The sequence below is a fragment of the Artemia sp. Qi Xiang Cuo genome, chromosome 5 (genome assembly GCF_049724085.1).
Source record: "Artemia sp. Qi Xiang Cuo chromosome 5, ASM4972408v1, whole genome shotgun sequence".
Lineage (NCBI taxonomy): Eukaryota > Metazoa > Arthropoda > Branchiopoda > Anostraca > Artemiidae > Artemia > Artemia sp. Qi Xiang Cuo.
Window position 1 is genome coordinate 25716886 of NC_142798.1, and position 13717 is coordinate 25730602.

The following is a 13717-nucleotide window of genomic DNA, read 5'->3' on the forward strand; positions in this document are numbered from 1 at the left end:
TAACTCCTATAACAGGACAAAGGAGAAGAATATATTGATTCTTTCATCGTTGAAGAATTGCCCCTTAATCTATCTTTCTTAAGACATGATGACAATCAAGAGCGCGGCATTAAAGTATTTAGCGCGGCATCAAAGCGCGGCATTAAAGGCTAATTTAGACAAGGGGAAAAGGAGGCAAGTCCCTTAACTGCTTAAAAGCTCCCAAATGGGTTTACAACTTACCGAAAGCGCACCCGTACTTGTTGCCTTTCTACGGTGTTTACATTCAAAATCCCCGGGAGATAACCAACAGAAAAAAAATTCGGAATTTCTGTTGGCAGGTTTTCCCACAGGTTATGTCGAATAACAAACATAGCTCGGTAAATAAGTATCAGAACAGATGAAATGCCTGGCCTCTATAGAATGCTAAAATTCATTTTGACATTCCGCAGCATTACGCACGTCTGTCGTCACAGTAGGCGATTTTCACAGAGGAGGAAAAAAAAATTAAAAGAGGTACAAGGTGCCGCTGAAATAGCAAAACTTTGAAACCATGAAAAACATAAGACGTTAAATGTCAAAATTCGCTAGTAAATTTCCAAATCTTCTTGAACCGTATTTATATTAGTCTTAAGTGCTGTTTTTATGGATGTTGTACGGAAAATGTAGAAAATGAAATAGCAAAAGCAGAAAGTGTTTTCTCTCAACTTCAAATCCCCGTGGGAAAGAGAATAAAAGAATTCGAACAAGGTTACAATAATGGGTGTACGCGTAGTGCAGCTAAGTATGGCTGCACTATACTTAGCCGATGCCGTTATGTAGCATAGGCTGTTAAATAGGCAATCAGACGAGCAGGAAAAAGGAAGAAAAATGTTCCCTTTACTCCCCTCCCAACCAAAAAGAAAATCCTGAGTTTTACCTTGATCCACCCGCCCTGAGACAAAACAGGACATATTTAACGAGCTAAGTATAAAATTCGTCACATTTTTAATGATTGAACAGACTGTATAAATTGTTTCTAATAAGAAATACTCGCTTGCCATCAGGCACAAAAAAATAAATGCTCTTTTGGAGCATCGAAAATCTACCAAATCTGACTGTAAAAGTACTCCAGGGAAATCCTTACTTCAGTTGATCGTTTATATATATATATATATATATATATATATATATATATATATATATATATATATATATATATATATATATATATATATATATATATATATATATATATATATGTATATATACATAAAATATAAGATTTGAACTATTTCTACAAATTCACTTGGAATATAATCTCAAGATACTATTTCTAGCATACACAAGACCAAGGCCGTATCCAGTAGTTCATGGGGGGAGGGGTTACAACAAAAACTTTACAAAATGGATCACAATTCAATGTACCAAAATTTGTTTGTTACTTTTTACGAGTCGGAGAAAAATTGGGTTCAAACCCGGTAACCCTTCCCCTGGATACGGCCTTGTCCATGAGTGAGTTTGTGCATGCTCTGGTGGAGATCCCCTAGACGACAGATATTACTCTCTTAATTTAAAAGAGATTTTAAAGCTAAGCTGATAAACACTGTTTTATTCATATATTCTTAATGCTTCACAACTCCTGAAATGCAAAAGCTGACAAGTATGACCTTATTTTTCCTACAAGGAAAATGATAACATTTAGGAGCAAGCATGAAAATTTGAACAAAAGAAAAAAGTTTTTTTGAATTTTTTTTTTGCAAAATAGCATGTTTAAGCACGTAAAGGCCACCCAAATTGGAAGAGAAAGCACGACACGAAAAGAAATCGAAGCAAGCGTGTGACAGTGTCGCTCCATTGAAAAAGGCTAAATCAAGCCGGGTTTCTCGCAGAAGATTTCTTCTTGTCAAATCCGGCCATGACAGAATCAGCTAAATTACTTGGTCGATGAACCCAAACATTAGCTCTCTTGTTGACGCGGCGGCGTAGCTGTACTGACAATTTCACTCATTGAGAGAAACAAAATCCAGATGAAAGTTTAAAGAAGCGCAGAAGAGGCGAGGAAACATTTCCATAGGCTATTCACGACATAACTACCCGGATTAAACAACTTATTGAATATAGCGGGATATGGAGCACTTTGACAATAACATTCACGATGCGGTTAAATCTAGATCACGAAGAAAAAGCACAGTATATTGTCATGCCCAAACTAAGGGACCTCAGACTTTTTGTGAAAATGAGATATTGTGTTTATGAGAGCCAGCAAGAATTTACCCAACTGGTTACATTGGCAGAGGCCTATTTACTTCTTAAAAGATGAAATAAGACTAAATTTTTCAGGATTTCTACCTAAAAAATCTACCCAATATAATTTTATGTTGGGTTTGTTTGGGCTTAAAATAAATACCCAACATAGCTTTATATATCTCGTTCCAATATTGACTGAAATTATTCAAAAAAATACTATGCTATTTTTACATTTTGTTTTATTTTTATATACTAGTGAGCCCGTGCTGAACTACCCGGGTCAGTAGCCCATTAGAAGACATCAACTCATGGAATGTCTCTCCCCCTCTCGTAAAGTTATGTTGTGACTCGTTCTTTATATGAACAAGAACATGTATGTTAGGAATAGCAAACATATAGCAAAGCTCCCACCGAAAAAGAAATATTTCAATCCACCAGAAAATGTCTAGCACTCATGCTAGTCATGATAATATGAAATTATTCATATAATGACAAGTATCAAAATTAGACTAGTTTGTCAAAGATAGAAATTAGGTAGGGAGTTGATTGGAAATACAATTTAAGTTGACAAAGCCCAATTCGCAAAACATTTAACACACGCAGAAGCCAGCGCAGCAGAACTGATGAAGAAAACCCTCATGGCGGAAACTCGTCATTACAGATGGAAGCGACTCCGCGAACTATTTTAAAAAATAGAAGACAAGGCCCCGGCGATGATATCAGAAGACATGTCCTTTTAAGAGGATCGTAGAAGACAGCAACGAGGTGATGGGAGTAGTGGCGTAATTTCGTCAAAATTATGGGGGGGGGGGGGCAAAGTTGGACCAAATTTTTCCAAAACAAGTAAAAATGACAGTGAAAACAGAAATATCATCAATATAGTGCCATAAGAGAAATTATATACTAAAGAAAACGGACTCATTTCTATGGATGCTTTAATTGTGCAGGTTTATCTTAGTTTTGACAAGATTCTTGAAGAAACTAAATTTCAGATTGGGAGTCAAACTAGGGTCTGGGGGAGAGGTCAGTTGGGGGAGAGGTCTGGGAGGGGCAGTTGCCCACCCCCTACCCCATAGGAAGTTCCGCTCCTGGATGGGAGCATGATCAGTTGTCCCACTGACCAGTTGTTTGGAAACCACATTCTGTATGACTAGATTTTTGCTTGCGTTGAGCCTCATTGATACTTCCCAGGCAAAGCCTTACAATGACACTACAGCTAACCGGTTCCCAAAATTCTTTTCTTTTAAAAACAAGTCCTTTCAGCTTCAAAGTAATTAACAATTTGCTTATTTGAAGCGGCTGAATTTATGTCGCAAGTCTTTAGCCAGGATGGGGATAAATATGTTCTCCGCTTCTTTCCTATAGTAGTAAACCATAGTTACCTGCATTTGCATTTTCCCCATTCCTCCATTAACTGTAGGCATTCCGTTCACCATTCCGGGCATAGGTGTCATACCGTTCATTGGAACTGCTCCGTTGAATCCATTCATGTTGACACTATTCATGGAGTTGATATTGTTCATGTGATTCATACCGCCCATACCCATTGAGGGTCCACGAGTCATCGGATTATACTGACTACCAAACTGCTGCCCCTGAGAAGGTTGCATACCTCCTTGCATACCAACCTAAAAAATAATATATGACATTATTATGACAACTCGTTGCGAATATATACAAGGTATTCTGATAGTCCCATTGGTCATTTAAGAAGTAATAAATTGATATTAGTAGTGATTACAACTAATTTATTTTGGGTGGAAAGCGCTAATTGTAATAATAAATCACTATAATCATTAGTGACATTACAGCATTTTTATTTGTCTGTGTACGGGACTTTTTGGATACCTCGTAAATCGCACTGTCATTAACACAAGAACAGATCATGACAAGATGATCAAATTTAAAAGAACTTTGTTCGAAACCTCAAGTGAAAATAAATTTCTCAAATGCGGATGCAAAAAATTCAGCGGTTGGAAAGGAAAAATAAGATAAAAAGTGCAACTTGTTATGAACATTTTTCGAATAAGACATCATCCTCAGTTAAAGATTTACTGCAATTTCAATTTAACTAACAAAAACATGATGTTAGCCATCTTGCCGTAAGTACAAACACTGGGGTCCCATTTCTCCTTTGAAGATTAAAAAAATGTCTGAAAATGTAAAAACAGTACTTATGCATTATATATAACACGGAGCTATACACGAAAGAAGTCAAGTTTGATTAATGCTAATGAAATAAAATTACATAGGGTGAAAATATGATAGTTTAAGAAACGAATTTGGGCTATATATTTGCACATCAGGGGGGGGGGGGCTGTAAGCATAGCATATATTAAATACGTAACCTAACCTAACCTAGGTACCTCCCCTCCCCCCAAATACCGAAAAACAATCGTTTAAATATTGTAAACTGAATGAGAAACCACGCTTTGCCATGAATTTATCTAGCAAGTACCCGTTTATCTGCTTTCGTGTCTGGTTTCCTTGTAAAGTCTATAGCGATGTGTTATATATAAAATGCATAAGTACCGTAAAAACTTTTTTTGTATTCCTGAAAACTAAAAGTTCGGCAATTGCAATTTGTAGCACATTCTTCACCTAACTTTCTTTAAGGGTTAAAGTACACAAACAATTCTGCCATCTATCTAGCTACATTAAATTTTCTCTGTCATATCTTCGTTGGGTTTCTATTATATTCGGTATATGGCTAAATTGAACAACTGATGTTTGGCAATTCTCCACTAACAATTAAAATCAAGAACAGTTTAAGCTTGCAAATTATGGTTCAAAAGAGACTTGTATTATAAACTTGATAAATATTTCTAAGATCGATTCAGGTCTGTGTGGTAAAAGATAAATTGTTTTTTTTTGGGCCACGCCGTTTCTCCAAACGCAACATCGAATATGTGCAATTACTACAAAGGAAAGGGGGCTTAGAGCACGTGCCTTTCCCCTACACGAAAAAATCTTCTAATATTTTTTGCATAATTTGTCACTCTTTGTCAGAGTTTGGAGCGAACCCTTCTGTCATAAATGTACTTAAATTTTGGTGTAACAATTCGTATCTTTATTTGAAATTAGGCAGAAGGCACTGTATTAACATACCATTTCAAAATTGACTACAGCAAGTTAGTGTTATATCACCATATCTATTTAATGCTTGCACTAAAAATGTTGTGTTAAGGATCACGCCTTCGTATTTTTATAATTTTATTGGACGTGCCTTATATTGCGTATGCGGACGACCTGCTAGTTTTAAGCCGAACCAAGTCTATTTTGGCATTATCGGTGCAACGTATTTCTATGATGTTTCGGGATGTTGGTCTGTTTTTGAATTTTGACAAATGCAAATATTTAGTTTTCAATCCCAGGTCATCTGCTCATAATTTGTTCTCTGGATCCTCAGTAATTCGCACTGTTGCGAGTTTACAGTTGTTAGGAACTGGTATTCGTTTTATACTCACTTTTTTGTGACTTCAATTTTCGAGAGATGTAAAGAAAAGTTGAAGATCGGATATGCGCAAAATTGTCCCTAACTGTAGAAAATATTCACGCCAAGATTTAGCAAAAATGTATTCCGCATATTGTGACCATTTTGTCTTGTTTTTAATTGGAATGTATTTGTTATTGAATAAGAACGGTTTGCCTCAGATGCGTATCGCTTATTTTAGATATTGCAAATTTTATTGTACCTTCCCACTTCATATCGTAATACATGCATTATTGAGAAGTAGGGTGCTACCAAAATTATCAAATCGTTTGAATTACTTAGTAATAATTTAACAAGACATGCCTTTGTGTCCCTTGGCCCAAACCATAATATTATCCGTGTGTTTTTTGTCAGTGATTAAGGTTTAAGTTATTTTTGTTTCTGCGTATTTGATTTTTTTTTCCTTTTTAGTGTACTTTACTCCGCTTGTTTTGTATAAAAGTGGGTTATAAATAAATTATTATTATTATTATAATGTGCTTAGTCTTTTTTTGGAATCTGGCCTCTCCCCAAAATATTTACCCCCTCAAAAACGAATTCCTGCATACATACATGGGTGCAGAAATAACCCCATATTAGGGGGTGAGGAGGGTGTGTTGCACAAGTGAAAATGAAACTCTATAGTAGACATTATGGGTCCCTCCAGGATTAATAGATTGAGCTATAAATACCCTTGGGACCTAGCTTTAATGGTCCGGGTTACATGTTCAACGATACATACTAGCATATTCCAACTTTAAGGGTCAGGGGTTTCAACCTGATCTGACTGTGCCAAGGATAACCAGTTTATTTTATTCGTGCGGCGTGTAATCCTCATAAATTCTAGCTCAAACTAAGACAGTACCTAGGAGTCGACGAGTCTGTAATACCTTCTCCTTCGCCAAGCTTTAATTTTTCGAGAGTATTTAACCTTTCCTGGCACAAAAGACTAAAGCCAATTGCTTGTTGCACCCTTGTCTCGTAGAAAACATTATTATCCAGAGTATTCTTTTTGTATAATTAACTTACAACATGCAACGTAAGATAGAATATTTAGCTAATGTGAAGGTATACGTACGACAGTTTTGTGGGTGAGCAAGTCTTACGGCACAACTAAATTATGTTCAAGAGGTGTCATAGAGCAAGGAAAAGGGAATAAAACTGTATGTTTTATGACGTTAAAAAAACCATCAATGTAATTCCGTCTTGGCTAATGGTTAAATCACTACAGATGGATACGCAAGAATCAACTGTGGGGAGAGGGGTGTTCTTTTGAAGTATTGCAAACTTTTCAAAAAGGCAAAATAACATGGTCAATTAAATGCAAATTTTTATGAACCATAAAAAAAATGGCAAAACCCACAAAATTCGGGGTTTTTTGGACAGGGCCGTATCCAGGTCTTTTTTTTGGGGGGGGGGTGGTACAAAAGATTTTTTGGTGGGGGGGGGGGGGTAAAAGAAACTTTAAAAAGCACATCAAAAATGTGTTTATATTCATTTTGGACAAATATTTCGGGGGGGGGGGTCAATCTCCCTAACCCCCTGGATACGGCCTTGGTCTTGGGCATTGTTACCACTTAGGCGTATTTGCTCCACCGAAATAGAAGAAGGTGTCATTTTCGTCAAAAAGATAAAATACTGAATTGGAAGTGAAATTCGTCTTCTCAAAGAAAACATTCGTTTACATCTAAGTTTACAGAATTAAAATAGACGATGTCTTAACCCTGAAAAGAGGTTAATTAAGAGGTATATTTACACAAAATTGGTTAATAAAAAGTTACGAATAATCAGGAATAGTAATGACACATGTCATATTTTGGTTTCGATTACCAGTTGACATATTCTTATCCGACTCTGCAGAACCTTAGCTTCAAGGAGCGAGTTCAAACCCATGCATAATCAGAGAGACATACACTGTAAAAAAAAAAATATTGATTTCCAACAAAATATTTTGCTCGAATTCAAACAAGTCAAAAAAATTCAATTTTTCTGTTGGAATTGTGACATGCTTATTGAATTCAAACTAGTAAAAAAAAATCCAATTTTTCTGTTGGAATTGTGACTTGCTTTTTGAATTCCTACAGATTATTGAAAGTATTAAGATTTATGCACTTTTCAGTAGAAAAAACATAATTTTTTACGCAAATAGTTATATTAATCAAAATGTTTTGGACTTCAACAGTAGATTGAAATCTCTAGAATATCATATTGGATTTGACTATGGTGCCATTTAAAGTAAATTTCTGTACAAATGTTCTTATGAAAATGCATAACTTTATGTACAAACATTTTTAGCTTATAATTAATATTCTGGAGAAATGAAAAAATATCATAGAAATTTTTTAATTATTAATGGCTTATGGAATAGTTACAGTGTATTAATAAAAGAGAAACAATCTTTTTTGGCCTTTTCAAAATAAAAACTAAGTTCGGACTTATTAAATGTTAATATCGTACTTTACGGTTTATGGGACGATTTCTGGGTTTCGCTGGAAACCGACGATTCCACTAAAATATATGATGAGTGGAAAAGTCTGCCTCTGAGCAGGATAAGGACCTGTTTGGGCTTGTATCTGAAACTGGTCATTGATGACCATTCCTGGCAGCTGTTAGAACATCCAACTAGTTTATTATTCGACAAGATTGTAGGCCTAATAAATTGAACAACGATAGCAATGAAAATCTAATTAAAGAACATAAAATCCGTCAAACAAGATGGAAATCTAATAAGGATCTTAAAATCCAACATGTTTTGTTTGAAAATTCAGTTTGAGTACGGGAATCCAACATTTTTGTTTCTCAACAGATTGGATATTCAATAATGATAATGGAGTTACAAAATGGTCTCTAATATTCAAATTAAGCTGATGAAATTTCAATTTTGCTGTTGATAAACAGGTAGGCTACTGGTGCATTATACGGACACTTCTATATACTGCTAAAGAAGTCAAGTTTGGTTAATGCTAATGAAATAAAATAAAATAAAATAGGATGAATATAATAGCAGTTTATAAACAAATTTGGGCTATATATTTGCACACTAGGGGGGGGGGGGGTAAGGCATACCATAAATTAAATATGTAACCTAACCAGAGACAGATACCCGGTTATATTGGTATATGAACAAAATTATAAGAATTACACAAATGGCAAATCCCAAATTGTAATTTTAACATTCATATTCGATTACCCGTTTCACTCAATTCAACTCTAACAACTGTTTTAGTACCGGGTATCTGTAGCATCTCCCGTTTGACACTCCATAAACAGTATATAAAAGTGTCCATTTAATGCAGTAGTACCGATAAACATTACAAACAATTTTTTTTTACAGTGTATGCAAAACCTGGTTCATGCTTGGAGCCACAACGGACAGAGTTGGAGGTACAAATTCGTGTGTACTTTTCCATTATATGGGCCTTTCTAAAAAGTCAAGTTTGGCTAACGCTGATGAATAAAATAAAATAGGTTGAATATAATAGTTTATAAACAAATTTGGGCTATATATTTGCACATTAGGGGGGGGGGGGCAAAGCATAACATATATTCAATACGTAACCTAACCTAACCTAGGTACCTCCCCCCCCCCCTAAACGCCAAAAAAACACAGTTTAATATCATATACGCAAAGCAAACCACGCTATCATTGCCTAGTCTATTGCGGTTAACATGTCAAAAATGGGTTTTATCATTGCCTACTCTACAGCGGTTAACCCTAGAGGTCCTGCCCATATAATGGGAAAGTATCAATTCGTGTATGCCTACAACAGAGAGCACGAAGCTTTTTTTTTTTTATCTCTACATTTGTCCTAAGACTATGCTACCCCAATATTTATTTCTTGACAAAGGTTATTTGAATGAAACCATATGCGAAAGCACCTTTAGCCTTGGGCCCTCCCCCCAAAACGTAATACAAGATTTTTATCATTTTCACTATAATTCCTATGTTTCCATACGATTTACCCATTTTTTTTAACTTGTATCCCCCTCCTCCAAATAAGTTTTACTATTTTAGAATAAACTCTCGAGTGTATGCCTGCAAACTTTTCTCCAGTTTAGAACAAAAATTAACGTCCTACTTTGAAAAATGTTACATTGCTTTATATAACAGCTTTGTGTCTACTAAACGTCAATGGGAAGGTCAAAAGGTTATATTACATCTTGTTTCAATCACAATTGTACAAATATTTCCAGGTACAGAGTGGATAAACAGCCCCAGGAATACCTCAACTCCCTTAGCCAGCATTTTAGATGAAAGATGGGCTGCTTGTTTAAGCAAGAATTATAGTTAATAGATAATAAACTATGTCAATTAAAAACGAACAGAAATTTCTGTTCGTTAAATTAAAAAAAAAGCAATTAATTAAGAAATTATTTTCTGTAAATTTATTAAAGGATTTTCTATAAATTAATCGAGGAATTACTTTCTGTTTTTAATTAAGAAATTAAAACAGTTTCTCAGACAAAAAAAAAAATTGAGCGGAAAGTAGAAATCGATATTAAAACCAAAACAAGCGAACTAAAGTCTTAGAATCCATCAAACTGGGAACGAATGAACACAAATACTATTAATGAATAAATAAATTATAGATGATTAATGAATAAATAATTAATAAAATAGCTGATGATAAAAAAATAATGAATAAATAATTCACTAAGAAAGAATCAGTAGAATGTTAGTTCTTACTGCCCCTCCCAGACTTTTGTTTGCCCCCCAGACCCCAGCTTGCTCCCCATCTGAAATTTAGTTTCTTCCAAAATCTTGTAAAAACTAAGATAAACCTGCATAATTCAAGTATTAACAGAAACAGATCAGTGTTTTTAGTATATATTTACCTTTATAGTACTAAAAAGTACTTTTATAGTACTTTTATAATGCTAAATAGTACCTTTATGATACCAAGTAGCTTATTTTTTAGTTTTTACTGTCATTTTCACTTGATTTGGGAAAATTGACTCCAACTTCCCCCCTCACAGGATTTTGACGCAATTATGCCACTGCCCGTTAAGCCCCTTAGTGGCTGAATGTCATTTGCACTTCACTGAAAACGATATATGTTCCGAATAGCGTTTTCGTTTTTGGCAAGATAAAGGAAAAAAAAAGTTTACAGAAAAAAATGGACATTGTTTTCGCCAATAACTTTCCTTTTATTTCGATTTGATTCAAAAGTACACAAAATTGATGCCTAATTAAGAATTTAAAACATCAACTGGTAAGTATTGAGGCGATCGGTTTAGCTTTTAGTAAGTTCAAAAAACGCCCTGTACTTTAGGGGACTTAAGATGGCAACTCTGCTCTCTTTTGTGGTAACATCTATTACTTTCATATTAGACTTTATTTCTACTTGTTACAGGCAGTGGCGTAATATTGTCAAAGTCCTGGGGGGGAGGGGGGAGCAAAGTTGGAGCCAATTTTCCCAAATCAAGTGAAAATGACAAATCAAGTGAAAGTGAAAGTGAAATCAAGGGAAACTGAAAAATGAGCCATATAGTAACAAAAAAAAAGCAATAATATACTAAAGAAAACTGACCCATTTCTGTGAATGCTTGAATTAAGCAGGCTTATTTTGGTTTTGACAAGATTTTTGGAGAAACTAAATTTCAGCTGGGGGGCAAACTGGGGTCTGGGGGGTGGGCAAACTGGGGTCTGGGAGGGGCAGATGCTCCCTGCCTCCTAGCAAATTACGTCCCTGGCTTTAGGCTTTAATTCTCTCTTATAATTAACTTTAAATAACTGTATAATACAATATATTTAAATACAATATAATAAATTTAAGTTTAATAAACTTCAGTTTGAAATAAGCTAAGATTTTGTTATTTTCTGATGAACTCTCACATGTGTGCCTAAATTAGTCAAACAGTTCGTAGTAACGAACTGTAGGTAAGGAGTGACCCGGCTCAATGGTAACCGAAAGTCTAAAAAACGGAATTTTTCTACCAATATATACATCAAAAGAATAAGATTTTAATGCTGATTTCAAATATATAAGTTTCATCAAGTTTAGTCTTACCCATCAAAATTTACGATTGAGTTTTTATTTGGGAGGATCTTTCCATGAATAAATTTTTCATGGGGGAAGGGACATTACTATGAAGGGAGCGCCGGATTTCCCAGCATTATTTAAAAAAAGATAAGAAATTAAATAAAAAAAACTAGATTTTCAACTGAAAGTAAGGAGCAATATCAAAAATTAAAACGAATAGAAATTTTTATTTATTTGATTGGGTTCGACCCCTAGTCAATACCTCGCTCTTTAAGCCAAATTTTTTTTAGTACTTTCATGAGAGCTGTTTATTCTAATTAACGGCCTTTGTGATTAAGAGGTCATTTTTAAACAATTGGAAAAAAATTCGAACTTTAGCTTAAAGAGCAAGGTATTGACTAGGTGGCGAATCCCCTAATATACGTAATAAAATATATGAATATAGAAGTTCGTTACGTAGGTTAATTCGTAAGTTACGTATATTTATTACTAATAAAAACGTTTGTAAATAAAATTAAACAACTTTCGAGAAAGCCATTTAACCAAATAAAAGTAAAATTAATATGAAATTTTTTTTGTAATTATTCATGTACGGTGAGCCAAAATCAAAACCTGCATTAATTCAAAAACGTTCAAAAATTAAATAAATAAAAAACAAGTTTTTTTTTACTGAAACTAAGGAACGACGTTAAAACTTAAAACAAACAGAAATTATTCCGTATATGAAAGGGGCTGTCCCCTCCTCAACGCCTCGCTCTTTACGCTAAAGTTTGACTTTCTCACGACTCTATTTTTTTAAAACAATAAAAAACTTTAGCGTAAAGAGCGAGGCGTTGAGGAGGGGACAGTCCCTTTCATATACCGAATAATTTCTGTTCGTTTTAAGTTTTAACGTCGTTCCTTACTTTCAGTTAAAAAAAACTTTTTTTTTTATTTAATCTCAAACAGGAGCGATTATAGTTTTCTACAAAACGTTCGTTTTTATTTCACGACACAAAACAGGATTGTGTATACCAAACGGCTATGATAATATGAACATTACCCTTTCCAATTCCTAAAAAAAAAACATGAACAGATATGTTCGGGTAAACAAGTTTTACTGATGAAAAAGTTACCATTAATTACCGTTTATTCACTAGTTTACTTGTTAATCAGCGATTTAAGGTAAAAAAAAACAGGTAAAAAGCTTAAACGCCTTTACCGCCTTCATGTTACAAGCCGGCATTAGTGCTCTTCAAAGTTTTCTTTGATAATTGAGAGATGACAGCAGGAAACATTGAAGGTAAATATGCTCTACTTTTAGAAATCAATTGAGTAACTTGATTTTTTTTTTCTTTGCGACGCTTAATCCAAGTCATACGATAGTAGCTTTAAGTCTCTGATGTCATACTTATAGTTGAAAACACCGTAACATAGACTTCCGGCGCACGGCATCTCTGACAAGTAAACAACGATACGAACCCAATGGAAGTTTATATAATTTGCTTTATGGGAAAACCTTTCTGATATCGCTTGCATTCGGTAGTGGCGAATTCGAATTCTAGCAAAGTGAGTGAGCAGCTCAGCATATTAAAAGAAAATACTTGTATACGAATTAACAGCAAAGAATGATACAGGGGAGCAAGGCCGTCTCCCGGGTTGGGTTACCAGGTTTGGAATCCCCTTCACCGAAGTTTTCATCCGAACGTATAAAGGCAACAAAACTACATTTAACAAATGTTTGATGCGTTTGATAAAGGGTTTTTGTACCCCACCCCCCAAAGAAAAAATCCTGGATATGCCCTTGCAAGGGAGTTAAGAGTTAATTCTTTTCCTAAGGGATATAAGTAAAAGTATTCCAGCCTCCCCTGGGATTTTCAGCATCCTCCAAATTTCGTTGGTAGAAAAAAAGTTTTGATAGAAAAAAAGAAATATACTATAAGAGTCTCCATTCAATGCTCTTTCCTATTACCGTCACAATGGCATCTCAGCCCCCCCCCTCCTAACAGGACTAGATATAGCCCTAGGCTATACACAAAAGTTTGCTGATCTAGCCCTATATCAGGACCCATTA

At 34.8% G+C, this 13717-nt stretch overlaps 1 protein-coding gene across 5 annotated transcripts in view; it reads right to left on the bottom strand.

Moving 5' to 3' along the window:
* Window positions 1-13717, bottom strand: part of tna (Zinc finger MIZ domain-containing protein tonalli) — a 172212-nt gene that overhangs the window by 83723 nt on the left and 74772 nt on the right. For all 5 annotated transcript variants that reach the window (XM_089088789.1, XM_089088786.1, XM_089088787.1 and 2 more), the window contains one exon: window positions 3591-3836. In XM_089088789.1, the coding sequence (XP_088944915.1) occupies window positions 3591-3836 (246 nt within the window). The remainder of the gene's footprint in view (window positions 1-3590; window positions 3837-13717) is intronic.